At 54.3% G+C, this 26,119-nt stretch overlaps 1 protein-coding gene across 3 annotated transcripts; it reads left to right on the top strand.

Moving 5' to 3' along the window:
- The first annotated feature begins 2,063 nt into the window (after positions 1-2,063).
- Positions 2,064-26,100, top strand: Myh7b (myosin heavy chain 7B). 3 transcript variants are annotated; one of them, XM_050150776.1, is made up of 41 exons: positions 2,064-2,175; positions 2,512-2,671; positions 4,069-4,175; positions 4,350-4,493; positions 4,911-5,067; positions 5,293-5,320; positions 6,295-6,391; positions 8,553-8,576; positions 8,695-8,787; positions 8,884-8,947; positions 9,650-9,748; positions 11,193-11,296; positions 11,498-11,636; positions 11,886-12,004; positions 12,081-12,230; positions 12,380-12,550; positions 14,001-14,180; positions 14,270-14,402; positions 14,487-14,563; positions 15,099-15,186; positions 15,335-15,452; positions 17,543-17,666; positions 17,753-17,889; positions 18,573-18,828; positions 19,715-19,957; positions 20,649-20,825; positions 20,906-21,051; positions 21,227-21,317; positions 21,399-21,788; positions 22,196-22,322; positions 22,415-22,533; positions 22,623-22,819; positions 22,954-23,303; positions 23,438-23,562; positions 23,676-23,791; positions 24,126-24,522; positions 24,604-24,729; positions 24,820-24,990; positions 25,071-25,175; positions 25,261-25,356; positions 25,761-26,100. In XM_050150776.1, the coding sequence occupies exons 2-41, from the start codon at positions 2,581-2,583 to the stop codon at positions 25,947-25,949; spliced, it is 5,865 nt and encodes a 1,954-aa protein (XP_050006733.1). In that variant the 5' UTR covers positions 2,064-2,175; positions 2,512-2,580; the 3' UTR covers positions 25,950-26,100. The 3 variants fall into 3 exon arrangements, with proteins under 3 accessions (XP_050006733.1, XP_050006732.1, XP_050006734.1); XM_050150775.1 differs by having other exon boundaries at positions 2,100-2,139; positions 2,511-2,671; positions 21,227-21,788; ... (1 more) ...; positions 25,761-25,898; positions 25,973-26,078; XM_050150777.1 differs by lacking the exons at positions 2,064-2,175; positions 2,512-2,671; positions 4,069-4,175; positions 4,350-4,493; positions 6,295-6,391 and having other exon boundaries at positions 4,983-5,067; positions 21,227-21,788; positions 24,820-25,175; positions 25,761-25,898; positions 25,973-26,078.
- Positions 26,101-26,119: the final 19 nt, after the last annotated feature.

Here is a 26,119-nt window from a genome sequence, read left to right as displayed (position 1 = left end):
GGATTAACCCAGGGCCCAGGACTTTCCGGAGACATGTTCTACCATGAAGTCATGTCTTCAAGTCAAAGCAGATTCACCTGTGAGACTGCCCAAGTTCCACAAACTCCCTTTGCTCCCGACAGCATAAACGTATTTGAAATCAACACCTCAAGTCCTTGAAAGTTGCAGGCTACCTTGGATCTCTCAGGACATGGGTTTCTTTGTTACTTTGCTATTCTGATCTGGATACTCAGTTTAGCAGGAAGGTGTGGCCCAGGTGGTGGAAGAGAACCTAGCAGGTCACCTCTAGGCCTGTATTCTGGGTTTGTTTCTAAGCAGTTGGGTGTAACTTTAGAATTTTACCCACATTTTATTTTTGGTATAGACAACAGTTATGAAAAGTTCTGATTCTTTAAGTTAGTTCTGTCGTTCTGTCCTGGGGCAAAAAAGCCCTGCATGCTGAGCACCTTGGAGCATTAAAAAGTTGTATCTACTCTCTATACTTGTGTGTGCGTATGTGTGTCTGTGTGTGTCTTTGTGTGGAGTATATTTCATTACATAGATATGTACACACATTTAAAATGTATAGCTTGCTTTGGGTCACGTGGTGACACAGCTGTACAGCTATCACCCAGGTCGGTGTCTAGAGCATTTCTTATATTCTAGAAGTCTCTCCTATGCCCCCTCCTCGGAACACCAGCCCTCCACTTTTGACCCCATAGCTTAGTTTTGCCTGCTCTGAAAACATATGTGGTACCAGTGTATAGAATTATTTTGTGTATTTTGTTTGGCACAGCTACATATCTGGAATGGACTGCCTATTCTCACAGAGCAGTTTTCTCCTGAAGTCTATTTGGAACGCCCTAGGTCTGTCTGTGTGCAGTGTCCAAGGATCTTGAATCCTTTTATTCTCTGCTTAGCCTGGCATGTGTTTGGAGTCCTGGCCCTCAGGCCTTCTAGCTCTGTGTCCACTGTTCTGGGATCATTTGAGCCCATAACCCTAAAATCCTGCAATGTCACCAAGCCCCGAATAATTGATGGGCAGAAGAGTCTAGAAGTTTCACGACATATTCTGGAGTTGTGTCAGATGGACTGAGTTGTGAGCACCCCACTCCTCATGAGAGTGGGGTACAAGAGGTTGGCTTTCTGTAAGTTCATAAATTAAGTTCATAAATGTCAGAATATGGAGGCGCGCCTAACTAGTTTAATTTTCTTCTTCTTTTTACTGCTCTGGCCTCTCTCTCTCTCTCTCTCTCTCTCTCTCTCTCTCTCTCTCTTCCTTCCTTCGTTCCTTCCCTCTTCCTCCCTCCTTTCTCCTTCCTCCCCCTCCCTCTCTCCTTCCTTCCTCTCTTTCTTCTAAGGACCACACCTAATGTCTTAAGCTTGTTAGGTAAGCACGCTATCACTCAACTATATCCCCAGCCCCCTTTCTAACTTATTCTTTTTCGTTTTGAGATGGTGTCTTGCTAAATTATCTAGACTGGCTTTGAGCTTGGCTTCTTCCTAACTCATCTTCCTGAGTGCTAGGTCTCAAACTCAGGATAAACGGCTAACGGAGGTGCCTCATATTGGCCATTTGTCCCAAGTGTGAGACCTAACACTGAATACCAGGAGCTGTAGGTGTCTGCCAAGCCCAGGGAGAGGCAGAGGAGGAGGAGGGTATCCAGGTGCTGCAGAGGGATGTGTGTCTCTTCAGTGCCATCTCTGACCTGCTGACCTTTGAAATGCAGTTTGTGCTCACTTGCTTTCTCCAGACTTCGTTCTTCCTAGCGCACTCCCTAACTACCGAGATAGTCAGTTTCAGTGAGCATTCTATGGCTCCCTTCCCCGATCTCTTTACTCTCTGTTTCTGGAAGTACAGACCTTTTTTCTGCATGCATGAAACTCCATGTGACTCAGTTTCCCCCCTGAGTGCCTTACTGCCTTGTCCCTCCACTCTCCCACTCTCTGAATCCCAGCTTCCCTGACTGAGTGGACTCTCTCTCTCAGCCTTTGTGATCCCCTGACAATGGGAGGTAAAAATAGCCCAGGGGCTGAGCTAGAGGAGATAAAAGGGAATTTGCCTTTTGTGTCCTGTGGCCAGGCTGGGGGGTTGCTGTGACACGTGGAGATTGCTGACATAGTTCTCCTTTGCTGACCTTGACAGCAGCAATAAAAGGGGTAACAGAGCTCCCTGCCCTTACTGTGGTGCCAAGTTGGGTGATCAGGGCTGGGGTGGATGATCAGGGCTGGGGTGGGTGGGTGATCAGGGCTGTGGGGTGATCAGGGCTGTGGGGTGATCAGGGCTGTGGGGTGATCAGAGCTGGGGTGGCTGATCAGGGCTGTGGGTAGGTTTGGAGCTGGAGAGAAGGCCGGAGGGAGCCCATTGGTGGACCCAGGTCCTCAGGACCTGTAGCAGAGGATGCTCTTATGTTTGGAGGTGTGCATTTGCAGGCGCACCAGGGAGACCCACTATCAAACTTTGTGGATTAGAGGGTCATACCCCAGTGCGGAACCCAGTCCCTGAGATTTCTGCCGTTACCGTCTCCCAGTGCCTGCCGCCTAGTACTACCTTGAATCGCCACCCAGGTTTCCAGGCCTCCTCCTCCACCTCTCACCACCATGATGGATGTGAGTGAACTCGGAGAATCAGCCTGCTATCTCCGCCAGGGCTACCAGGAACTGATGAAGGTGCACACTGTCCCATGGGATGGTAAGTGAGAGCAGAGAGGGCCACAGTCATGGAGAAGCCCAAGAGACTAGGAGTGAAGAGGGCTACCATTCTGCTTGATGGTACAGGGGCACTGTGGCCTGACACCTGGAACCTTCCCTCAGTTTTTGGGTGCCAGAGGCTATACATTGCAGGGACCATATGAACATGACTGTGTGGCTGCAAGCAAGGCTTAGTTTGTCCCTCTGTAAAATGGGGTAATGTCACTTTGCCTGTGACATCTCTATGAAGACTCAGGCTGGTCCAGGGCTTCTGAGAAGAGACGGATGTGTGCAGGTGGCCTCCATGTCCATAAAACCTGTGCTGAACTTATTTTTAGTGTTTTCCATGGAGCCGAAGCCGCTGTTTATTAGGGACAGGAATAAAGACTACTATTTATGACTTGATTGGCTCATAGTACAATAATAACATAGGAAGTGTGTCTAGGGCTTTACTGTGTGCCGGGCCCAGAGCCGATGACTTTCTGTGTGTCATCTCAATATTCTGGGCAGGCGAGAACCAAAGTAGAGCCAGACCTAGCAGCACGCAACATCTGGAGCCCCATATTCAAAAGGCACAGCACTTAGGTGGGCGTGGCGGAGGTAGGCCTGTCTTGGTGAATTGGAGGCCAGCCAGAGCGAGAACTTGCCTCAAAAGAAAGGAGAGGCTTCTCGCGCCTAATTTGACATTCTTCTATTGTCTGTCATCTTAATTGTTTTCTGTTGTTTAAAATTTTAGCATGCGGAGTCAAGGATTTCCTCAGGGCATTAAAATTTTTTAAGTACATTAAGAAACAAAGAAACCAGGGAGCCTGGTTTGGAGCCTTGTTATATGAATAGTTCTAGGGCATGTGGTTAGCACCTAGGAGGGCAGAGAACAGAACTTGCTGTCTGCGTGAGTCCACATTTTTAACATCATAAAAATCTGGGCTTTCAGAAGCTCTGGGGTGAGCTGATCAGCCAGGAAAGAACCCATGACACAGGAGATCCCCATGACTTCGGTGAAATTGGGAAGGTAGGAGCCTCCTGAGAGTTAGGAGCCTGCTACTGGAGGACTCCTCCACCTGGGGACTTCAGGAGGCCCCATGGCCTTTGCATTTGAGGAAGCAGGCCCAGAGAGAAGGAAGTCTTCCCCGGTGACAGGGAGCTGAACGCAGGTGTTCAGTGTAGACGTTATCCCAATTAGCTCATTTGAGATCTGTAGGGACCCTCCCAGCTGCGTCCTGGGTTTGGCAGAGTCCTCACTGTAGGGGTTGTAGGAGAGTAACCCCTATTTCCTGGCAGAAGAACTCCCGGTGGGGAATTGCGGGGTGGGGTGGGGGGCACTGCTTTGTGTCCACAGTGTAGGAACCTCACTGGACACTTGGAGCCCCTCTCAAAGTCCGATCTTTCTGCACCCAGGCAAGAAACGGGTCTGGGTGCCCGATGAACAGGACGCCTATGTTGAGGCCGATATCAAGACTGAGGCTACTGGAGGCAAAGTCACCGTGGAGACCAAAGACCAGAAGGTTGAGCTCCCTCTCCTTTGAGATTAACCCACCTGATCCTGGCTGCATCACCTGGCTGGCTGGTTCTGCAGAGTGAATGAGTGGGGCGGGGCGTGGGAGGACGTGGGTAGAAGAGAGGGGAAAGGTCAGCTGACCCATCTCTCAGCCCTCACTACGAATCACACATCTCGGAAGGTGCTGACGGTACGCGAAACGGAGGTGCAACCCATGAACCCACCCCGCTTCGACTTGCTGGAGGACATGGCCATGATGACGCATCTCAACGAGGCTGCGGTGCTGCACAACCTGCGCCAGCGATATGCTCGTTGGATGATCTATGTGAGCTCTGGCAGCTGCGGGCGGGACCGCTAATGGGATGGGACTACAGGTGCGGCAGGGCTCAGAAGGAATGGAGTCTGGTGAGCTGGGCTAGAGCTAGAGGGTCAGAGAGAGGAACAGCCCTACGTAAAAGAGAGGACAGCCTAGAGCAACGGCTTGGTGACTTCTAGGGTCTCCTCAGAGTCAAGGCTGTGGGTGGGGCCTGAGATATGGCTGCCGACTTAATACCATTGAAGATTCAGCAAAGGACCGCGGTCAGTCCCTACTTGGGACTCGAACTGGAACGGGAGGAAGGGCTGGGCATGGCATATCAGGAGGCTTCTTGAATATTGCAGGGTTCATGGTGAGCCTGGGAATGGGAACTTGGACATCTCTCTTCCTTCCCCCTAAAACTCCATCTGTGTACTCTCTCCTCAGACATACTCGGGCCTCTTCTGTGTCACCATTAACCCGTACAAATGGCTCCCAGTCTACACAGCTGCTGTGGTGGCTGCCTACAAGGGCAAGCGGCGCTCTGAGGCCCCACCTCATATATATGCAGTGGCGGATAATGCCTACAATGACATGCTCCGCAGTAAGAGCCACCTCCCTCACCAGCCCTCAGCTCCAGGGCGGCCTCTGTTTAGGACTCCCCTCCACTGCCCTGTTATCTGCCTCTTCAGGCTGGAAGTCCTACTTGGTCTTTCCCACTGGGACTTTGAGTGGGGACAACTGTCTCTGTGTCATAGAACTCAGGAAGTCCACTTCTGGTTAGTCCCTCACCCTGGCTGACTCATGTACTCTCTCCTCTTTCCTGTAGACCGAGAGAACCAGTCCATGCTGATCACGTGAGTGGGGTTCTGGGCATGGAGTGGCAAGTGCTAGCCATTAGGTGGTGGAGGAGGGGGAGGAGGGGGAGGTGATGGTGGTGGTGGTGATGGTGATGGTGGTGGTGATGGTGGTGGTGATGGTGGTGATGGTGGTGAATTGAAGCTATGACTCAGGGTTGGATTCAAAGTTCTTAAGGCAGGGCCTTTACCTCCTGGAGCCAATATCCTTTTCTATTTATGGGGGGGGTGTTAAAAGCAGATATTCACACATGGGAGTGGCCCTTAGCTCCTCGCTGTCTCTCCCCCGAGTTGGAATCTCCCACTGGATTCTCCGGAGGTTCTATACAGCTCCTCCCCTGCTCTTCTCAATGTCTTCTCAGCTCTCCCTCACCCCTCATCCTCCCTTTGCCGTCATGGGAAAGAGATTCATTCCTGATGTATCAGCTTCATATCCCGTCAGGCCAATTATGCAAACAGACACACACACAGGCACACACACACGGGCACACACACACGGGCACACACACATGGGCACACACATAAAACCTTTAGCCTGGCTGTTACAGTCACTCTCAAATTAGACAGAGCTGGATTCAGGCACAAACACTTCCATGTCTTGCTGTGTGCCTTTATGCCCCTGAATCTCACCAATAAGAACAGAACACTCTAGGCTGCCACACAGACCTACCAGCACCAGTGTGTTTAAATGTGACCCTTGCACAGAGACCAGGCAGCCCCAGAACTTCCGAGGTCCATTTCCTTAGTCATAAGTTATCACAGTTCACGCTATGGGGTCTCCTGATGGAGATGGGGTACGTGGATTGGCACCAGGAGGTGAGTTAGTGCTCAGGAGGCAAAGGGCATGGTCTGGACCTGGAGGTTTGCTTCCGGGGCTCCTGAGCTGGGAACAGTGGTGAGGAAGGAGGGTTGAGGTTTGAGAGCTGGGGACTTAGACCAACAGGCATTGGTGACTCTTGTTTGTATTGTCCAAGCGGAGAGTCGGGGGCCGGTAAGACGGTTAACACCAAGCGGGTCATTCAGTACTTTGCCATCGTCGCTGCCCTGGGAGACGGGCCGGGCAAGAAGGCAGTAAGACTTGCCCACTTGGGCACCAATCCCCACTGCTTCTCGCTGGTTTTGTTTTCTTTCTTTTTTCTTTTTCTTTCTTTTTCAAATTGCAACCTCCCAGAGTCCCCAGCCCTGCCTGAGCCTCCTACTTTGGTGAGAGACTCTGGCTTGAGCAAGGCTTGACCAGAAAACTTGTGGCCACCTCCATCACAATGTTTGGCCTGAGCCAGGCCTGCTGCAACTTTACCCTCCCTCACACAGATGGGAGCCTCACACATCCCAGACATTTCGTGTGTGTGTGTGTGTGTGTGTGTGTGTGTGTGTGTGGCTTGACCATTATGACCTTCATGATTTTGAAGCGTTTACCCTGTAAGCTTCTTCGACCTCCAAGTGGCTGTCTTCTTGGGCTGTGTGCATTGAAGACACTGTTCCCTGCTGCTAAGGAAAAGAGCAGGCTCATCCACAGACATTAACCTCCCAGAGCTGGGGGCTCTGGGAACTCTTGACAATAGCACGGCCTGTGGTTTTAGTTAAGATGTTTTGAAACTTCTTAAAACAGTGGAGGCATGGGGTTTTTGTTGTTTTTAAGTAAACTATCCTATCTCTGGCCCACAGGCCAGGTGTTGAGAGCTCTGAGCCTTCCGCTGACCCCCACACGACTACACTGAAGTGAGTGGTCGTTTCTTCCTGGACCCCAGGTTTCCTCCGCACAACCCTCACTCCTGGTCCTGTTGAGCCTTGCTCTAGTCTGGGGCAATTTTCTTCTTCTTCTTCTTTTTTTTTTTTCTTGCTGTGTTTTCTTCTTCTTCTTCTTCTTTTTTTTGATTTTCAAGACAGGGTTTCTCTGAAGTTTTTGGTGCCTGTCCTGGAACTAGCTCTTGTAGACCAGGCTGGCCTCGAATTCACAGAGATCCGCCTGCCTCCGCCTCCNCCCCTTTCCTCATCTGATTGTCTTGGTTTTTGGACTTTGTTTTGGTTTTTGGTTGCAACCCATGTTGTTTTATTTTTGTGGTTGGCTTTTTGAAATTCTTTCTTCTTTCCCACCATGTTTTCCAAACCCTAAAAGGCCTTAGAGGATACTGCAGAAAAGTGGGGTGTGATTCCATTACAGGAAAGAACGACAGGAGCACAGCTGGGCGGACGGGGCAGGGGAGCACCTGATCCTGGAGTCAGGGCAGGGGGCAGCTCAGAGAGGTGGCAGAAGCTACCCATGGATTTGGTAACTTAAAACCTGTACTGATCCCTCCCCTTAAGCTCAGATTTGGCTAAACTGGCTAGAAAGAGTCCTGAAGAAACGCAGTGAGTGTGAGCTGGACAGGGGCTGGGCCGGGTTCCTTACTCCCTCTACCTGAAATGTGTCTAGGCTTTGTTAAGTGATGGGCCCCCTGGAGATCAATAAATAAATGAGCGACCACGAAGTCCCTAGTGACGCGTCTGCTATTCCTAGAATCTGTTCCTCTCTTCTTGGGCTCTTGGCATTAGTATGGGGGTGGGGAGAATGAAGCTAGGACGGGAGGAGGGAGTGTGGACTCAGCTCTGTGTCCCTCTGGCTAGGACATAGAAGGACAGACACCACAGGAGGCAGGATGTTTGAGGAGACCCCCCTCCCCCAGCACATGGACTTGCTATGTGGCCTTGCTGTGACAAAGCTAATCATTTGCAGCTGGCAGGGCCATGTCGAATCTTAGTCTATACACAACGCTGAAGACACAGACAACACAGTACAGAAAATATGTAGAAGGGCTTCCTGGAGGTTAGGGTAGGAAGGCTCAGAGTGGGAAGACGTCTCTGCTGTCTCAGAGATCAGGAAGGTCCTCTCAGAGGAGGAGGGCTTTGGCAGGCCTCTGAGGGGGAGAATACTCGAGTCAGGTGTCTTGTGTGGATGTGGATAATGAAGAGATTCCTGAGAATCAAGAGACAGGTTTTACCTCAGTACACATGAGGCCCTAGTGCCGCCCCTCTCTCAAGCCCTACGACCATGCATGCTTCCCTGTCTAGCATCTCCTCTCAGTTAATCACCCCAGGAAAGCTAGGTGTCCAGCGTAGGGCAGGGCAGAATGCTACGTTTGGTATTACTAAATATGTGGGCGACTAACAACCCTGCCCCACTAATCATTGTCCTGATGCCCTACCCCTTCCGGAGAGACCCCATATCCTCTGACATTTTCCTTCTCCCCCCCAGCAATTTCTGGCAACAAAGACTGGGGTAAGTACAGGGCCAGCTGTGGGGCAGACAACATTTTTGGGGTCCTGGGGATGCCCATCTCTCCTTACAACCCGAGATCCCATGGGCTGCCCTGGCCCCTCATTCCTGCTGCCACCAGGGGACCCTCGAGGATCAAATCATCGAGGCTAACCCTGCCATGGAGGCTTTTGGCAACGCCAAGACTCTGAGGAACGACAACTCCTCCCGCTTTGTGAGTTGGCTGGGGGGTGGAGAAGGGTCAGTATCCAGGAGGGCCGTGGTGGTGGGAACCAACAGGGCTGAGGGTGGCACGGTCCTTCTGCTGCAGGGCAAGTTCATCCGCATCCACTTTGGTCCCACCGGGAAGCTGGCCTCTGCGGACATTGACAGCTGTGAGTCCGGGAACGGGCAGGGCAGGTGTGGGAGGAGGGACAGAGGCTGGACTGATCACATCTGTTGGCTCCCGTCTGCTCTGGTATTTCTTTCCATCCTCAGCCAGGTCCCACTGTGTCCTCCCCACCCATCACAGTGGCCTGCTGGTCTCTACTCTCTCTCCTGCTCTGTCCGCCAGTCAGTCTACGGTCTGAAGTCAGTCGTGTCCTGTCCCTGCCTCAAAACCTTCTCTAGGAGCTGGGGAGAGGACTCATGGGTGAAGTACTTGCTGTGCGAGTACAAGGACCAGAGTTCAAATCCCCAGCTCCCATGTAAATGCTGAGTGGGTATGGTCCACTTGAGTCCACTTGAGTCCACTTGAGACTGCAGCCCTTGGGAGGCAGAGACAGGAAGTCTTAGAGCAAACTGGATAGTAAGAGCTGCATGGCTGAGCTCTGGCTTCAACTGAGGGACTTCTGCCTCAGTATGTAAGGTTGGAAGTGATGGGAGAAGACACCAGAAACTCCCACAGAGGCAGACACAAGTTCCACACAGTGACACAACCCTGGGGAGATGCTCTCCCAGTGTGTGCTGGTCTGTGCACAGACACAGGCACCTCCGCACATAGCCTGCCCCTCGTGGCTGCTGCCTTCCATCCCTCCCTATACCACACAGGCTCTGGGGAGGTAAGGAGATAGCAGGCCAACATTCCTTTTCTGCAGATCTTCTGGAAAAGTCACGAGTGATCTTCCAGCTGCCTGGTGAGCGTGGTTACCATGTCTACTACCAGATCCTCTCGGGGAAGAAGCCAGAGCTTCAGGGTGAGGGTCAGGATGGGGAATAAAACTCAAAGATGGCTCCCATCAGGCCAGGCCCTGGGATGGCCGATCACCCTCTCTGCAGAGGTGTGGGCTACTTCCACTTTCCTGGAGGCTCACAGCCTGTCTGTGCCCCTCCCTAGTTCTTCCTGCTGCTTTTTATTACCATGGAACCCTCTTTGTAAAGCTTTTGTTGGTGGTTGTTGTTATTGAGGGGTTGTGGTGGTGGTAGGGTGGGGGATATGGGTGTTCCTGTGGCAGGGGACAGGCCTCGTAACGCCATTGTCCTACCAAGATTGCCGCTGCACCTGCCATCCTGAGACTAGAACCCCCACCCAGCACCAAGGGAATCCAGTGCCAAAATATAGCCACTTTCACTTTCTCAAGCCCTTTGAAGGCAAAATCTGGTCCTCCTTTTGTCCCAGTATCAACTCAGGATCTGGGCTAGAGGGATGGGTGTGAACAGCGGTCAAAGGATGAGTGAGACTTACGGACTAAGGTCCATCTCCGGAGGACCGTAAAGAGACACAGGCCCAGACATGCACATGCACTTCAGAGCTGAAAAGGGGCTGAACTTGGTGGTACACAGCTTTAACCCCAGTATTCAGGAAGCAGAGGTAGATGGATCTCTGTGAGTTTGACACCAGCCTCATCTACATTGTAAGTTCTAACCAGGTATATGTAGAGAGACCTTGTCTCAACAAAACAAAGTAAATGTGTAAATAAATAAAACAAGAACCTGAAGGAGCTGAGTATAAGTCATAGTAGAGAGTGCTTGTCCAGGAGGCAGAGTCCTGGGTCCTATCCTCGGTCTCGCTCAACCATCCACCCTGCTATACATACACACACACACACACACACACGCACACACGCACGCACACACGCGCACACACACACGCACGCACGCACACACGTGCACACACACGTGCACGCACGCACACACACGCGCACACACACGCACGCACGCACACACACGCACACACGCACACGCACGCACGCGCACACACACACGCACACACACGCACGCGCACACACACATGCGCGCGCACACGCACGCACACATGCGCACACACACACGCACACGCACGCACACATGCGCACACACACACGCACACGCACGCACACATGCGCACACACACACGCACGCACACACGCGCACACACACCCCTGTGGGAAAAAAAATTAGTCAGGGGGCCATGCCTGTAATTCCTGTCCTCAGAAGCTGAGATTGGAGGATTTTGAGTTTGTGGCCAGCTTAGGCTACATAGAATCTGTCTCAAAAAACTTAAAATAAATCAAAAGTCACACAGAAGCCCTGGGAGGAAATCTAGACTTGGGGACAGAGTCTTCCCACCCCCAGGCCTCAAGATGGAATGGAGAGAGAAGGCAGCCTGTGAACTCTGCCTCTCTGCCTGACTCACTCTTTTTTGGGGTGTCTTGTCCCCAGATATGCTGCTTCTGTCTATGAACCCCTACGACTACCACTTCTGCAGCCAGGGGGTCACCACTGTGGATAACATGGATGACGGGGAGGAACTTATCGCCACTGATGTATGTATGGGGGGAAGAGGGGTGGGAAGTGGTGCCTAGGTGCGCGCGCGCGCGTGCGTGCGTGTGTGCGTGTGTGTGTGTGTGTGTGTGTGTGTGGACATATGCACCGGGTAGAGACTAGGAGATATGATATGACCGGAGCGGCAGCGCTTGGCTAGACCCTCAAGGGCCTGAACTTTTCTGAACCCGCCCCCACCTCAGCATGCGATGGATATCCTGGGCTTCAGTGTGGATGAGAAGTGTACCTGCTATAAGATCGTGGGCGCCCTCCTGCACTTTGGCAACATGAAGTTCAAACAGAAGCAGAGAGAGGAGCAGGCTGAGGCAGACGGCACTGAGAGTAAGGGCCTCTAATCCCACTGACCTGGTCTTTTCCCTGGACGCCTTGTTCTGTACATGGTCATCAATCCTGGTCCATGAACTTTGACCTCAGTGTTCTCTGTTCCTGTCTGAACTCTAGACCCTCCTGAAGGTGACAGTGTGCCAGCCCCGATTCCTCTCAATGAACAACAGACCCCTCCCTCTGTCCCCAAGTGCCCACATTGTTCACCTTCCTCTTCCTCATGTTCCCTGACATGTTCCCTGCCAGGTGCTGACAAGGCTGCGTACCTAATGGGGGTCAGCAGTGGAGACCTCCTCAAAGGTCTTCTGCACCCCCGGGTTCGTGTGGGAAATGAGTACGTGACCAAGGGCCAGAGTGTGGAGCAGGTGAGATGCCTGTGGACTGAGGCTCACCCAGCGACAGCTGAGGCAGGGTCCTAATTCTGCCTTCCTGCATCCACAGGTGGTATTTGCTGTGGGGGCCCTGGCCAAGGCCACCTATGACCGACTGTTCCGGTGGTTGGTGTCCCGGATCAATCAGACCCTGGACACAAAGTTGCCCCGACAGTTCTTCATCGGAGTCCTGGACATCGCTGGCTTTGAGATCTTTGAGGTGGGAGCAGCTCTCAAACACAGGCATTGCTCTGAGGCAGAGGCCGATGGGCGGGTGTGGGGGAGCCACACCCCTGCTTCCCCATGGCCTCCCACCCCACCCCGCCCAGTCCACAAGGAGCCTGCTGACGGCGGCACTCTCCCTGGTAGTTCAACAGCTTCGAGCAGCTGTGCATCAACTTCACCAACGAGAAGCTGCAGCAGTTCTTCAACCAGCACATGTTCGTGCTGGAGCAGGAGGAGTACAAGAAGGAAGGCATCGAGTGGACGTTCATTGACTTCGGCATGGACCTGCAGCCTTGCATCGACCTCATCGAGAAGGTCGGGCCAGAAGGGCTCAAGTGTGCGCGCCAGTGTGCCTGTGTGGGTGTCAGCTGTGTATCATCGTGTGGTTGCAACTGAAACATGTGCAAGAGTTTGAATGTGGCCGTGTGGCTGTGCTCATAGGTGTGAGGACATTTGAGTATAGGTGACTAGGGTCATAAGGAACCTAAGGACTGGATGCAACCATCGTGGGCGGCTCTGCCATTCACCAGGCCGGGTGCAGAACTGACCTAAGCGGAGACTCCATGTTTACTGGATTGGAACACATTGTAAATGCTTCCCCACTGCACAAAGAATGAAAGAATGAATTGGCAACATTGGAAATAAAGCACTGGAGGCAGGTGTTTCTCTTTGAGCCTGGCACAGCCTGTGCTGTAACCTTGAGCTAGTTCACTCCAGAGGCTTTGCCCAGGGCATGTGAGTCCCCCCCCCTTTTTTTTTTATCATTACATGCATTGATTTGCTTCATGTGCTTGTGTTGGTCAGCTCGTGCGATGGTGTGCATGTATGTGTGTGTGTGGGGAGGTCAGAGGACAACTCAGGAGTCATTTTTCTCCTTCCACCACACGGGTCCCTGGGAGCAAACTCAGGCTATCAAGCTTGGTGACATGGGTCTCATGTGTCAAGCTCGGCACATATGTTCTTTATGGACACAGTCCCAGTTTGCAGTACGGTTTTCTTCTGAACATGAATTTTCAATGCTGTGAAGAAGCCAGAATAGGCCACACAACAGGCGATTCTGAGATAGTCTCTGGCTGGTGGGCTTTACGAGGTTGGTTTGTGTGTGTGTGTTTTGGGGGATCAGTATTGAAGTGAAATCATTTTTCCAATCGGTTAAGAAATGAAGGTTCAAAACCCTGTCTCAAAAAAAAAAAAAAAAAAAAAAAAAAAAAAGAAATGAAGGTTCAGTGCTGGAGAGAGGGCTCAGTGGTTACGAGCTCTTGCTGCTCTTGTGGGGGATCTGGTCACTTCCCAACAGCGACATAAAGTCACTCGTGGCTGCATGTAACTCCACTCTGAAGGGATCCAAGTGCCTCAGGCCTCCTCTGGCACATAAACTCATGCAAGCACACACATGTACACACAGATAAACACATGCTTATTTTTAAAAGCATAGGTTTAGTAAAACACAGGATCCCTAATTCCATTGAGTGTGGGGACCAAGATGCAGAGTTAGTTGACCTTAAAAACCCCAAACCTAGTGTGTACAAGGGAGCCATGGACCCAGAGATGCCAGGCTGGTCTGCACACGTAGGCAAAGAGGGGGACTGAAAGTCAAGCCACAAACTTTTCTCTGCTAGAAGGTGGATTCCTGGGTATGGGGCTCGGCCCTGCAGATGGCTGGGTTAACGATCTGAAACAACTCCCAGGTGGGGCTAGTCTGGAGCATGAAAGTCTAAGGCCAGCCAGCATGGTCTGGCCCTTCAATCTTGCTCCCTGTCCCCAGCCTCTGGGCATTCTGTCCATCCTGGAGGAGGAATGCATGTTCCCCAAGGCTTCGGATGCCAGCTTCAGGGCCAAGCTCTATGACAATCACTCCGGAAAGTCACCTAACTTCCAGCAGCCTCGCCCAGACAAGAAACGCAAGTACCAGGCTCACTTTGAGGTGGTCCACTACGCAGGCGTGGTAGGTGCCCACTGGAAGTCGACACTCAACCGCTGTCCTCCCTCCCTTCTTGGGGTCACCACCTTGGGTCAACGTTTCTCTCTCTGTAGGTACCTTATAGCATCGTGGGCTGGCTGGAGAAAAACAAAGACCCCCTCAATGAAACGGTGGTCCCCATCTTCCAAAAGTCACAGAACAGGCTCTTGGCCACCCTCTATGAAAACTATGCAGGCTCTTGCTCCAGTGAGTACTCAGTGACAATCTGGTCCTCCCGTGGATCCACAAAGCGACATTCCCCGGCATGATCAGTTCTCCTGTCTCTACTAGCTGAACCCCCCAAGTCTGGGGTGAAAGAGAAGCGTAAGAAGGCAGCATCGTTTCAGACAGTGTCTCAGCTTCACAAGGTGAGGTCCAGACGGGGCCCCAGCAGCTCTGACCCTCTGCGGCTTGCAACGGCCTCTGTGCTTCCTGCTGAGTCCCTGTGTCTTGGGTGGGCAGCTGTTAAGACTTGCAGTGATGTTTAGCTCCTCTCTACGTGAACATCACAGCAAGTCTGTGCTGCTGCCTGCTCCCATGCTGCCTGGGCAGGGCTGGGAGGGGAGGGGACGCTACGGGAGTGAGCCCCAGGAAGGGGGGTGCGAGGACTTTGGTGGCGGATGGAGTGAGCCCCGGGAAGGGGGGTGCGAGGACTTTGGTGGCGGATGGAGTGAGCCCCGGGAAGGGGGTGCGAGGATTTTGGTGGCGGATGGAGTGAGCCCCGGGAAGGGAGGTGCGAGGATTTTGGTGGCGGATGAGTGTCATAAGGAGCAAGAGAAAAAGAACAGGTGCAGGTGCATTTGGGCCCCTCTGCTCAGTCCCCACCTGATCCCTACACACTGCAGCATCTAATTCTGGTTCTCTGCCCCTCCCATGCCTTCTCCCCGCCCTCCCCACTCCCAGGAGAACCTCAACAAGCTCATGACCAACCTGCGGGCCACACAGCCCCACTTCGTCCGTTGCATTGTCCCTAACGAGAACAAGACTCCAGGTGGTGTCCCTGGGCTGGTTGGGATGGGGGAACCAGAAATGCCCTCACCTTGCAGAATCTGCTCAGTCTCAAAGTAAAGCCTTGGTAGGGGCCTGAGGACATGTCCTTAGACTTCTAATCTCCTCCTTTCATCCCCACCATAATCCAGGGGTCATGGATTCCTTCTTGGTGCTACACCAGCTACGCTGCAATGGGGTCCTGGAGGGGATCCGGATCTGTCGCCAAGGATTTCCCAACAGGCTGCTGTATGCAGACTTCAGACAGCGGTGGGTGCTGGCTACTTCAGGGCTGCCAACGGCCTCTTTCTCCTGCTCTTAGATTAAGTGGGACCTGAGGAGGTGGGAGGGACAAATTGGAGCCCAAGGGACAAGAGGAGCCTCCATCCTAGGAGGGGTTAAGGAGAGACATCAATAAACTTGTGGTATATGTGGGAGGTGGAGGCTGGGGGTTTGCCAATCACTTGGATACAGAATAAGAGAGGCTAAGCCTACAATGACTCCCAGGTTTCAGGCCAGAGCCACTGGATAGATCTACTGAGCCTTATGACAAGATGTTTAGATTAGGTGTCTAAGGGGTTTGGGCATGCCCAGTCAGAAACACCTCCAGCAGATTTCCTAGAAGAGAAGGCAAGGACGGGGTTGGATTTATTCTGGAGCTCAAGTGAAGATGTAGATTTGGGGATTGAATATGTATTTGTGTGGACTGGACTCTGGGGAATGCCTGACAGGTCATCTGAGCCCTGTGGAGCCATCAGCTCCCTTCCCACTGACCTCAGTAGGTTCTGTTTATTAAGTTATAAGAGCGTGTCCTCAGTTGCTGCCCCTTTATAGATTGGGTGTCTGTACAAATCCCGTACACGGTCTATAAGTTTGGTTTTCAAATCCTTGTCAGTCTTGGAGATGGCTCCTTATCTACAAAGACTCTTAGAGGCACGAGTCTGTATCATCGCCTGTTTGTTATCCTAAAGCAGGGTGTTTCTGTTTAGCCCAGGCTAGCCTCAACCTCTCAAGACTCCTGGGCATGGTGTCTGACACCTATAATCCCAGCAATAGGAGGGTGGAGCAGGAGGATCACCGAGGGTTTGAGGCCAGCCTGGGCTACATAGTGAGTTTCAGGGCAGCCTAGGCTACAGAATAAGACATTTCAAACACAAAAATCAAAACAAACTCTCGGGACTTTGTGAATGACCCACTCTTGCCTTGAAGCATGAGGACCTGAGACTGGGTCCCAGAACCCACATAGAAATGCTGGGCCGGGTGTCACACTCATCCCAGTGCTGAGGAGGCAGGAGTTCCGAGACTCCAGGCCACCGAGGATGCTCTAACTGAGGAGTCAGGCGGTAAGAGAGCCTGTCTCAGAGGAGGTAGGACTGCATTCTCGAGGCTAGCCTTGAGACTGTTGTCTGGCCGCCACATGCTTGAGTGTGTGTGCTTGTGCATACAAACCTAAAACTAACCCTGGGCTGGAGAGCTGCTCCGTGGTTAAGAGCACTTGCTGCCCTTGCAGGGGACCTGGGCTCAGTTTCTAGCACCCATGTGGTGACTTAAAACCATACAACCAGCTGTGTGTGGCAGCTCCAGGGGCTCTGGCACCTCCTCTGGTCCCCATGAGTACATATACATAGGCAAAATCCTCATACACAGACAATTAAGTAACTACTCTCAATCCTCTGTCTCAGCCTCCTGAATGCTGAGAGTACAGGCATGTGTCATAGCGCCCAGTACCTCACTGTTGGTTGTTTTTATTGTCTGTAAAACATAGAGCAGCCCATGACCCACACATTTTATTTAGTGAGTTCCCTAGTGAATGGGCCTGGCCTGTCTCTGGGAATCTCCCTTCACAGCATGGCCACTGCCCATCTGTACACATGTGTGTGTGTCCAGGTAAATGGACATGCTAGGAATCCTTGCTCCTTTTCAATAGAATTCTCTCTTAAAATTTTCTTAAATTTGTGATATGGTATAGTATGTCATTTCTATGTTTTGTTTTTGCCTTTAAGAATTATAAAAGCCATACACGCCCTTTATAAAAACCACATCCATATAAACTTACTTAAATGCATTTACACCATCAAGCCGGCTTTCGAGACAGGGTCAGGCCAGGTAACAGGCTGGCCTCAAGGATCTCCCCACCTCTGCTTCCCAAGCGCCGGGGTTTCAGATGTATGCCACACCCCGGTGCTGAGGTTTGCATAGAGCATGCCATAACCCCCAGTACAGCAACACTTCCTCCCTGCCATCTTGTGTAGCGTATGAACCTTTGTAACCCTAGCACCTCTGAGATTCAGGCAATTCTTCCCATTCACTGTCAACGGCCTGCACCCTGTGTCCATGGCAGCTTCTCCCTGATCTCCTAGGTACCGCATCCTGAACCCCAGTGCCTTCCCGGATGACACTTTTGTGGACAGCAGGAAGGCCACAGAGAAGCTGCTGGGCTCCCTGGACATCGACCACACTCAGTATCAGTTTGGTCATACCAAGGTTAGGGTGCACTGGAGTTAGGGTTGAACCTGGGTGCATTTGCTCACATTGGACAGGGGTCTCACTTGGCTGCACCCTGCCCTCAGGTGTTTTTCAAGGCTGGGCTTCTAGGCATCTTGGAAGAGCTCCGGGACCAGCGACTGGCTAAGGTGTTGACCCTGCTGCAGGCTCGCAGCCGAGGCCACCTCATGCGCCTGGAGTACCAGCGCATGCTAGGAGGAAGGTAGCCAAGGGATGAGGGATGGGCAGGAAGGATGGGAAGGCCTGGGGTATAAGTGTGACCGCTGTCCCAAGGCTCACAGGGCTGCAAGGCTCTTCTACCATACTACCTAGGTTGTTCCTCATGGCTGATTGGGGTGAGTTCCCCAACCTATTTTTACACCTTAAAATTGGGGTAAAAGTCAGAGAGATGGCTTGGTAGGTAAAGGCACCTGCTGCCATATCTGATAACGAGTTCAGTCCCTAGGACCCACATGGAGAAAAGAACTGACTTCTACATGTTGTCCTCTGATCTCCACGTGTGTGCTGTGGTCCATGTGTAACACACACACACACACACACACACACACCATTTTTAAAAGTTGGGGAAGGAGCAGTCTCTGCCCTTCTGCGTGTCCAGGGTATGGTCTGGAGGGTACCAGCGCTCAGTGCCTCCCAGACTCTGAACTGTGTATCTTCTTTATCGCTTGCTTGGCTAAAGTAGAGGCTGCCCTCTCAGGAGGTGGCACTCAGCTGAGAGTCAGGCAGCCTGACCACGGGGCCTGGCAGCTTAGCTGTCTTCAGACACCTGCAGGGGCCACCTGGACATTTGGAGGCCATAGGGCTGCTGGGAAGACTAGAGAGAGAGAGGTCAAGGCACCTTGAAGGGGCAGAGCTGACTGGCTCACAGAAGGTGTCCCTCCCTAGGGATGCCCTGTTTACCATCCAGTGGAACATCCGGGCCTTCAATGCCGTCAAGAACTGGTCCTGGATGAAGCTCTTCTTCAAGATGAAGCCGCTGCTGCGCTCGGCACAGGCAGAGGAGGAGCTGGCGGCACTGCGGGCCGAGCTGCGGGGGCTGCGAGGAGCACTGGCTGCTGCTGAGGCCAAGCGTCAGGAACTGGAGGAGACTCACGTCAGCGTCACTCAGGAGAAGAATGACCTGGCCCTGCAGCTGCAGGCCGTGAGTGAGAGGAGGCCAAGAGAATTCAGGGGGCTCTGACAAAAACCTCTAACCAAAAGTGGCCAGGGTAGCCCTGGGGGCTCTGGGTACCTTGACCTTCCGTGTTGTCTTCCTACTCTGGAAGTACCAGGAGATGAGGTCTGTAGGCTCGATGTCTGCCCACTCTTTCCTGTAAGCCTTACCTGTCCATATGTCCTGAGAGACATATGCAGGAGAGCCCCAGCTCCACCATCCCCAACCTCCCTTAAATAAACCCTTGCTCCCTTCTCCAGTTCAGGGACACAGGAATCTGAGGCAGGTACCAGGGTCCTACCCAGAGGGCAAGGGTCAAAGTCTGGAAACTCCCCAGCATAGGTTTTGAATGTCCCTTGAATGCCAGCCCCAGGCTGGTGCTGGAGATGGTCCCAGGGAAGACACAGCCATGATGGTTATAAAACTTCCTTTCTAGTATGGGGGGTTATGCCACAGGCAGTGTGGAAACAGGAAAGAACAGTCTCCTCCTGGGATGGCCTTTGGTGCTGCTCAGGGTAGGTGGGGCGGGGCCTGTACCCACCCACACTGCCCTCAGAGGGCAGCAGCTCTGGACAAGCAAGTGGACATCGGGGCCTGAGAGCTGAGAGGCCTCGTGGGTTGCCTGCACTGAGGCTAATGCTAATTCTTAACAGCGCCGTTTCTGTCTCTATGTCCAAGGCCCTGGAGAGGCCCCTGCAACAGTCTCCAGAGCCCAGCAGAGCGTGGGTGTTTCAATTCTTTTCCGACCAAATTGAATTGCCAACATTTGCCCCACTGGAGTTGCCTTCGGAAGATGAATGGCTTTTCTCTCTCAGGGCTGGACCTGGTGTCCCCCAGATGGCACATCTTTCACCTGGCTTACCCAACCCCGCAGGAGCAAGACAACCTAGCAGACGCAGAGGAACGCTGCCATTTGCTGATCAAGTCCAAGGTGCAGCTTGAGGCGAAGGTTAAGGAGCTGAATGAGCGCCTGGAAGACGAGGAGGAAGTGAACGCCGACTTGGCCGCCCGCAGGCGCAAGCTGGAGGATGAGTGCACGGAGCTCAAGAAGGACATCGATGACCTGGAGCTGACGCTGGCCAAGGCCGAGAAGGAGAAACAAGCCACTGAGAATAAGGTGTGGAGAGGGCCTGAGCTGGGGGCCGGCCCGGGGTCAGGTAGCTGCACGGTCCTCTTCTGACTCTGCTGGACCCCTGCTGGGTCACGGCCTCCCTAGAGCCTCCGTGCTCACACCTGTTAAGCCAGGGTACCAGCACTAACTCTTTAGGGTGGCTGAGGATTTGGTGTGAACCGCTAAGTCACTTTGCTAAGCATACACGACCAGGCCTTGCACACAGTAGGTGCTCAGTAAATGCTAGTGATTATCTTCTGCTCTGGACCGCAGGCTCTCTGGGGAGGCAGCTCCTCCTAACTACAAAGCCCTCTGTCACAGAGATCTATCTCCTGGTGCCTCTGGTTGCTGGTGTTGTATTGACTCTGTCATAACAGGAGGGGGAATGTAAGGCTGTTTGGTTCTCACAGGGGCTGAAGAGAAAGCTGGGACTAGGACACAGCTCACTGAATACCTGTTGATACTGTAATGGCTGCCACCCATGAGTCTCTTACTCAGGGCCAGGCACTGTGCTCGGCTGTGAGCCTTTACCCACGAATCCTCCTACATAGCTCGAGGAGATACGAAACCCTGGGTTGAGCAGGAACAGCGGAGGCTCAGTGTAGTGGCCTGCCCGCATCCTGCAGCTGGAAGGGGTGGCTGCTCAGACCGGCCTGTGGGGAGGAATGTCCCCACAGTGAGTCGGGCCTTGGCACAGGTGAAGAACCTCACAGAGGAGATGGCTGCGCTGGATGAATCCGTGGTCCGACTGACCAAAGAGAAGAAGGCATTACAGGAGGCTCACCAGCAGGCCCTGGGCGACCTGCAGGCCGAGGAGGACCGCGTGAGCGCACTGGCCAAGGCCAAGATCCGGCTGGAGCAGCAAGTAGAGGATGTGAGTTGCGGGTCTCTTGGGGGCTGTCAGGGGGGCGCAGTGCCTGGCCTGCTTGGAGCTGATACCCGCTCTGCCCACAGCTGGAATGCTCCCTGGAGCAAGAGAAGAAGCTACGCATGGACACAGAGCGTGCCAAGCGCAAACTTGAAGGAGACCTGAAGCTGACACAGGAGACCGTGACGGACACCACCCAGGACAAGCACCAGCTGGAAGAGAAGCTGAAGAAGTAGGTGTGGGTTTAGCAGGGTTTCTGAGTCTGATGGGCTCTCCTTCTCTTCTGAATTCTCTCAGCCCGGTTTTTGTGGGGGAGCATACAGGGCTCCTTGGGGCCTCAGGGATGGTCGTGGACAGTGGGAGAACAGTTAGGGCCAGGGCTGGCTCATCCCACCATGTACTCCCAGGAAGGATTCGGAGCTGAGCCAGCTGAACCTGCGGGTGGAAGACGAGCAGCTCCTGGGGGTCCAGCTGCAGAAGAAGATTAAGGAACTACAGGTGTGCACAGGGGCATGTGGGAATGCGCTGAGTAGACCAGGCCTGCGTCGGAGGCTCATGGAGTTGGTACCATCTACTCAGGCGCGGGCAGAAGAGCTGGAGGAGGAGCTGGAGGCTGAGCGAGCAGCCCGGGCCCGGGTGGAAAAGCAGCGAGCAGAGGCAGCCCGAGAGCTGGAGGAGCTCAGCGAGAGGCTCGAGGAGGCTGGTGGGGCCTCGGCTGGGCAGCGCGAGGGCTGTCGCAAGCGTGAGGCTGAGCTGGGCCGGCTGCGGCGGGAGCTGGAGGAGTCGGTTCTGAGACACGAGGCCACCGTGGCCGCCCTGCGCCGCAAGCAAGCAGACGGTGCGGCGGAGCTGAGCGAGCAGGTGGACAGCCTGCAGCGGATCCGGCAGAAACTGGAAAAGGAAAAGAGTGAGCTGCGCATGGAGGTGGACGACCTGGGGGCCAGCGTGGAGACTCTGGCCCGTGGCAAGGTGTGCCTCCAAACCACTTTAGACTCCACAGCCCACCCAGCCATCTGTCCGCTGGCCGCTTAGTGCCAATACTCCACAGCGGCACTGACTTCCTGACCCCTGGATACTTACTTAACCTCGCGTCTAACCCCTAGCTCCCCACCAGTCCTGACCTCTAACCCTGACTGCTGGATTTCATTCCTTGGTTCCAGGGAGTTCTGACTCACACTCAAAACCCAGTCCTCCCACCCAAAAGAAGTGTGACCCTAGCTCGTGACTCCTGAATTCAGATTTACCATCTGCCCTAACACTGTTCTTGTCCTGAACCCCAGCACCCAACTTGGACCCCCCTCCCACCTCCTGAACCTAATCCTAATACCTGCCCTTGGATGTACAAATTTGTCTTGCCCTCTGATTCTGTGTTCCAGGCAAGCGCAGAAAAGCTGTGCCGGACCTATGAGGATCAGCTAAGTGAGGCCAAGATCAAAGTGGAGGAGCTGCAGCGACAGCTGGCTGATGCCAGCACCCAGCGCGGGCGGTTACAGACCGAGAATGGTGAGGCCTGGGTTTAGCTGGGCAATGCCAGGTAGGGTTTAGGTGGTGCCCCTCAACTGACTGACTGGCCTGCTGGTCCCTTCCACCTCCAGGGGAGCTGGGCCGTCTGCTCGAGGAGAAGGAGTCTTTGATCAGCCAGCTGAGCCGCGGGAAGACCTCAGCAGCTCAAAGTCTGGAGGAACTTCGGCGGCAGCTGGAAGAGGAGAGCAAGGTAGGCTGGCGCTGGCAACTGCGAGGAAGACAGGTGGGCCCTGGGGCCTCTAGCTTGAGTCGATGCTGAGGCCATGGGTGTCCCTGCAGGCCAAGGGAGCACTGGCCCATGCGGTGCAGGCTCTGCGGCACGACTGTGACCTCCTCCGGGAGCAGCACGAGGAAGAGTCGGAGGCTCAGGCCGAGCTGCAGCGGCTGCTGTCCAAAGCCAACGCTGAGGTGGCCCAGTGGAGAAGCAAGTATGAGGCAGATGCCATCCAGAGGACGGAGGAGCTGGAGGAGGCCAAGTGAGTAGTTGGCATCTATCTAGACCATGACCCAGAGATTCAGGCCTGTGCCTGTTCGCCCTGTATGTGGTGGTGGGGATTCTGGGGCCCTTTCCCCAGGCTCCCTAGTCCACCCTGCCTGGTGTGTGGTCCAGGAAGAAGTTAGCCCTGAGGCTGCAGGAGGCAGAAGAAGGGGTAGAGGCTGCAAATGCTAAATGCTCGTCCCTGGAGAAGGCCAAGCTGCGGCTGCAGACAGAGTCAGAGGATGTGACCTTGGAGCTGGAGCGGGCCACCTCAGCCGCTGCGGCACTCGATAAGAAGCAGCGGCATTTGGAGCGGGCACTGGAGGAGCGGAGGCGGCAGGAGGAGGAGATGCAGCGGGAACTTGAGGCTGCACAGAGGGAGGCTCGAGGTCTGGGCACGGAGCTCTTTCGACTGCGCCATAGCCACGAGGAGGCGCTCGAGGCCCTGGAAACGCTCAAGCGGGAGAACAAGAACCTGCAGGGTAGGACCTGAGGCCCAGAGCACTTTAGGGCCTCTTTGGAATTGGGGTGAGCCAAGTAACCTGGAGCAGGGCAGATGCGAGGATGAGTCCTTCCTGAGGGTGAGTCCTCCCTCCACGCTTGGTTCACCCTGCAGAGGAGATCAGTGACCTCACAGACCAGGTCAGCCTCAGTGGGAAGAGCATCCAGGAACTGGAGAAAGCCAAGAAGGCGCTGGAAGGAGAGAAGAGCGAGCTGCAAGCTGCACTGGAGGAGGCTGAGGTCAGGGCTGGCCACAGGGGTGGGTGGACTCTGATCCATGACTCCCTGGCCTTGTTGGTCTCCAGATACCTGCCCAGTGCCCTCTCCCAACACTGCCCTACCCCCATCCCTAGGGGGCGCTGGAGCTGGAAGAGACAAAGACCCTGCGGATCCAGCTGGAGTTGTCCCAGGTCAAGGCAGAAGTGGACAGGAAGCTGGCGGAGAAGGACGAGGAGTGCACTAACCTGAGGTCTCTGGAAAGCAGTCTTGCTGTGTCTATGGTGGCACACTGGCAGGAACAGCTGCCCTTGCCACAGGATTAGGGTGCTCCCATTCCAGATGTGGTCCTCCACAAGTCTAAAGGGTGCTCGGGCCCCGAGTTCAGCCCATGTCCCCCTGGCCTCTAGTGAATGAACTCACTGTCTTTGGCAAGTCACAAGGGGCTTTAAAACAGAGAGAAGCAGTTCACTTCTTCCCCAAATGGGTTCCCATCTCCATGGGTTCTTGGGCATGATGCCACAGGTAGTGCCCGGCCAATGCCATTCCTGTAGGCTAAGCCTGCCCTTCATGGCATTCTCTCACAGGCGCAACCAGCAGCGAGCAGTGGAGTCCCTGCAGGCCTCCCTGGATGCAGAGACTAGGGCCCGCAACGAAGCACTGCGGCTCAAGAAGAAGATGGAGGGGGACCTCAATGACCTGGAGCTGCAGCTGGGCCATGCCACCCGTCAGGCCATGGAGGCACAGGCAGCCACTAGGCTACTGCAGGCCCAGCTCAAGGAGGAACAAGCTGGGCGTGATGAGGAGCAGCGGCTAGCCGCTGAGCTCCGTGAGCAGGGTCAGGCCCTCGAGCGCAGGGCTGCACTCCTGGCTGCTGAGCTGGAAGAGCTGCGGACAGCCCTGGAACAGGGTGAGCGCAGCCGGAGGCTGGCTGAACAGGAGCTGCTGGAGGCCACTGAGCGCCTCAACCTGCTGCATTCACAGGTGGGGATGGGTCAAAGGTGTCCTCAAGGACTGGGCTGGGGGCAGAGCCCTGCTGGCCAGCTGAGGCTCTGCTCTCCTCAGAACACAGGCCTCCTGAACCAGAAAAAGAAGCTGGAGGTGGACTTGGCCCAGCTGAGTGGGGAAGTGGAAGAGGCGGTGCAGGAGAGGCGGGAAGCTGAGGAGAAGGCCAAGAAGGCCATAACTGATGTGAGGCTGGGCTAGGGCTGGGATGAGCGAGTGCAGAGCCCAGAGGGCTGCCTTCGTCCCCTCCCCACCGTGCTGCTTCCTCCCCCACAGGCGGCCATGATGGCTGAGGAGCTGAAAAAGGAGCAGGACACAAGCGCACACCTGGAGCGGATGAAGAAGACACTGGAACAGACAGTGCGGGAGCTGCAGGCTCGCCTGGAGGAGGCAGAGCAGGCCGCCCTCCGCGGTGGGAAAAAGCAAGTGCAGAAGCTGGAGGCCAAGGTGTGTGCAGCCTACCAACCCTTCCTGTGGGGCGAGGCCAGGCCAGCTCGGCTAGCAGATCACCCTCGACTGCCCCACAGGTGCGGGAGCTGGAGGCAGAGCTTGATGCTGAGCAGAAGAAGCATGCCGAGGCCCTCAAGGGTGTGCGCAAACATGAGCGCAGGGTCAAGGAGCTCGTATACCAGGTGGGTGATGGGGTCCATCCCAGGAGGCAGCGGCGCTGGAGCTAACCCAGTCCGGGCAAACCCTAAGAATCCTTTGCTTGCCCAGACGGAGGAGGACAGGAAGAACCTGGCTCGCATGCAGGACCTGGTGGACAAGCTGCAGAGCAAGGTCAAGAGCTACAAGCGCCAGTTTGAGGAGGCGGTGAGCACACTGGGGCCAAGCATCTGGGTCTGCTCAAGATGCCAGTGGTGAGCTGCTTTCAACTGCAGGCCTTGCAGCCAGGCAGGCATCAGTAGCAGGCTGCACTAAGTGGGGGGGCAGCCATACCCGCTCAACTCAGGGACGTCTATGGCTGGAGCATGGATCACTGACAGCTTTAGAAGGGACCGGGGTGAACTGCTTTCTTTCTCTGTTCGGGCCTGGGGATGGCCTGATGGGCGAGTGACACACAGGCACTTCTAAAAGGACAGTCTCCACTTTGGGTCCCAGTAAAAGGAAGGCTGGTGACAGAGTGGAGGGAGGACCAGAAGCCAGCTTCTTTCTGGTCTGGGAGCATGGTAACCATTTGTTACCAATGGGAACCAAGGCCCTGCCTCTGCCTCTAGGAGCAGCAGGCCAGCACCAACCTGGCTAAGTATCGCAAGGCCCAGCATGAGCTGGATGATGCTGAGGAGCGAGCAGACATGGCAGAGACCCAGGCTAACAAGCTGCGGGCAAGGACCAGGGATGCCCTCGGCCCCAAGGTGAGAAGGCCTCTGTGTTGGGTGGTACTGAAGGTGGGCAGACATAGATAGCTCATCTCTTTTTCATCTCTCAGCATAAGGAGTGAAGTCCCAGGCTCTGAAGAGGGATACCCACTGTGGTTCTGCTGTCTCTTCCCATCTTTGGCCAGCCCACCCTCCCTGGAACCCTGAATAAATGCCGTGTCTGCTTAACAACCATTGTCCTTATTTCTCGGGGTCAG

The sequence above is a fragment of the Alexandromys fortis genome, unplaced genomic scaffold (assembly GCF_014885135.2).
Source record: "Alexandromys fortis isolate MF-2015 unplaced genomic scaffold, M_Fortis_MF-2015_v1.1 scaffold_27, whole genome shotgun sequence".
Classification (NCBI taxonomy): domain Eukaryota; kingdom Metazoa; phylum Chordata; class Mammalia; order Rodentia; family Cricetidae; genus Alexandromys; species Alexandromys fortis.
Note: the sequence above shows the minus strand (reverse complement) of the source record. Positions and strands in the feature narration are given on the sequence as shown.

Coding starts and splice junctions, on each gene's coding strand:
- Myh7b (XM_050150775.1), top strand. CDS start 2,581: ATGATGGATGTGAGTGAACTCGGAGAATCAGCCTGCTATCTCCGCCAG. Junction 9,749..11,192: donor GAAGAAGCCAGAGCTTCAGG/GTGAGGGTCAGG, acceptor TCTTGTCCCCAG/ATATGCTGCTTCTGTCTATG. Junction 25,176..25,260: donor TCAAGGAGCTCGTATACCAG/GTGGGTGATGGG, acceptor TTGCTTGCCCAG/ACGGAGGAGGACAGGAAGAA.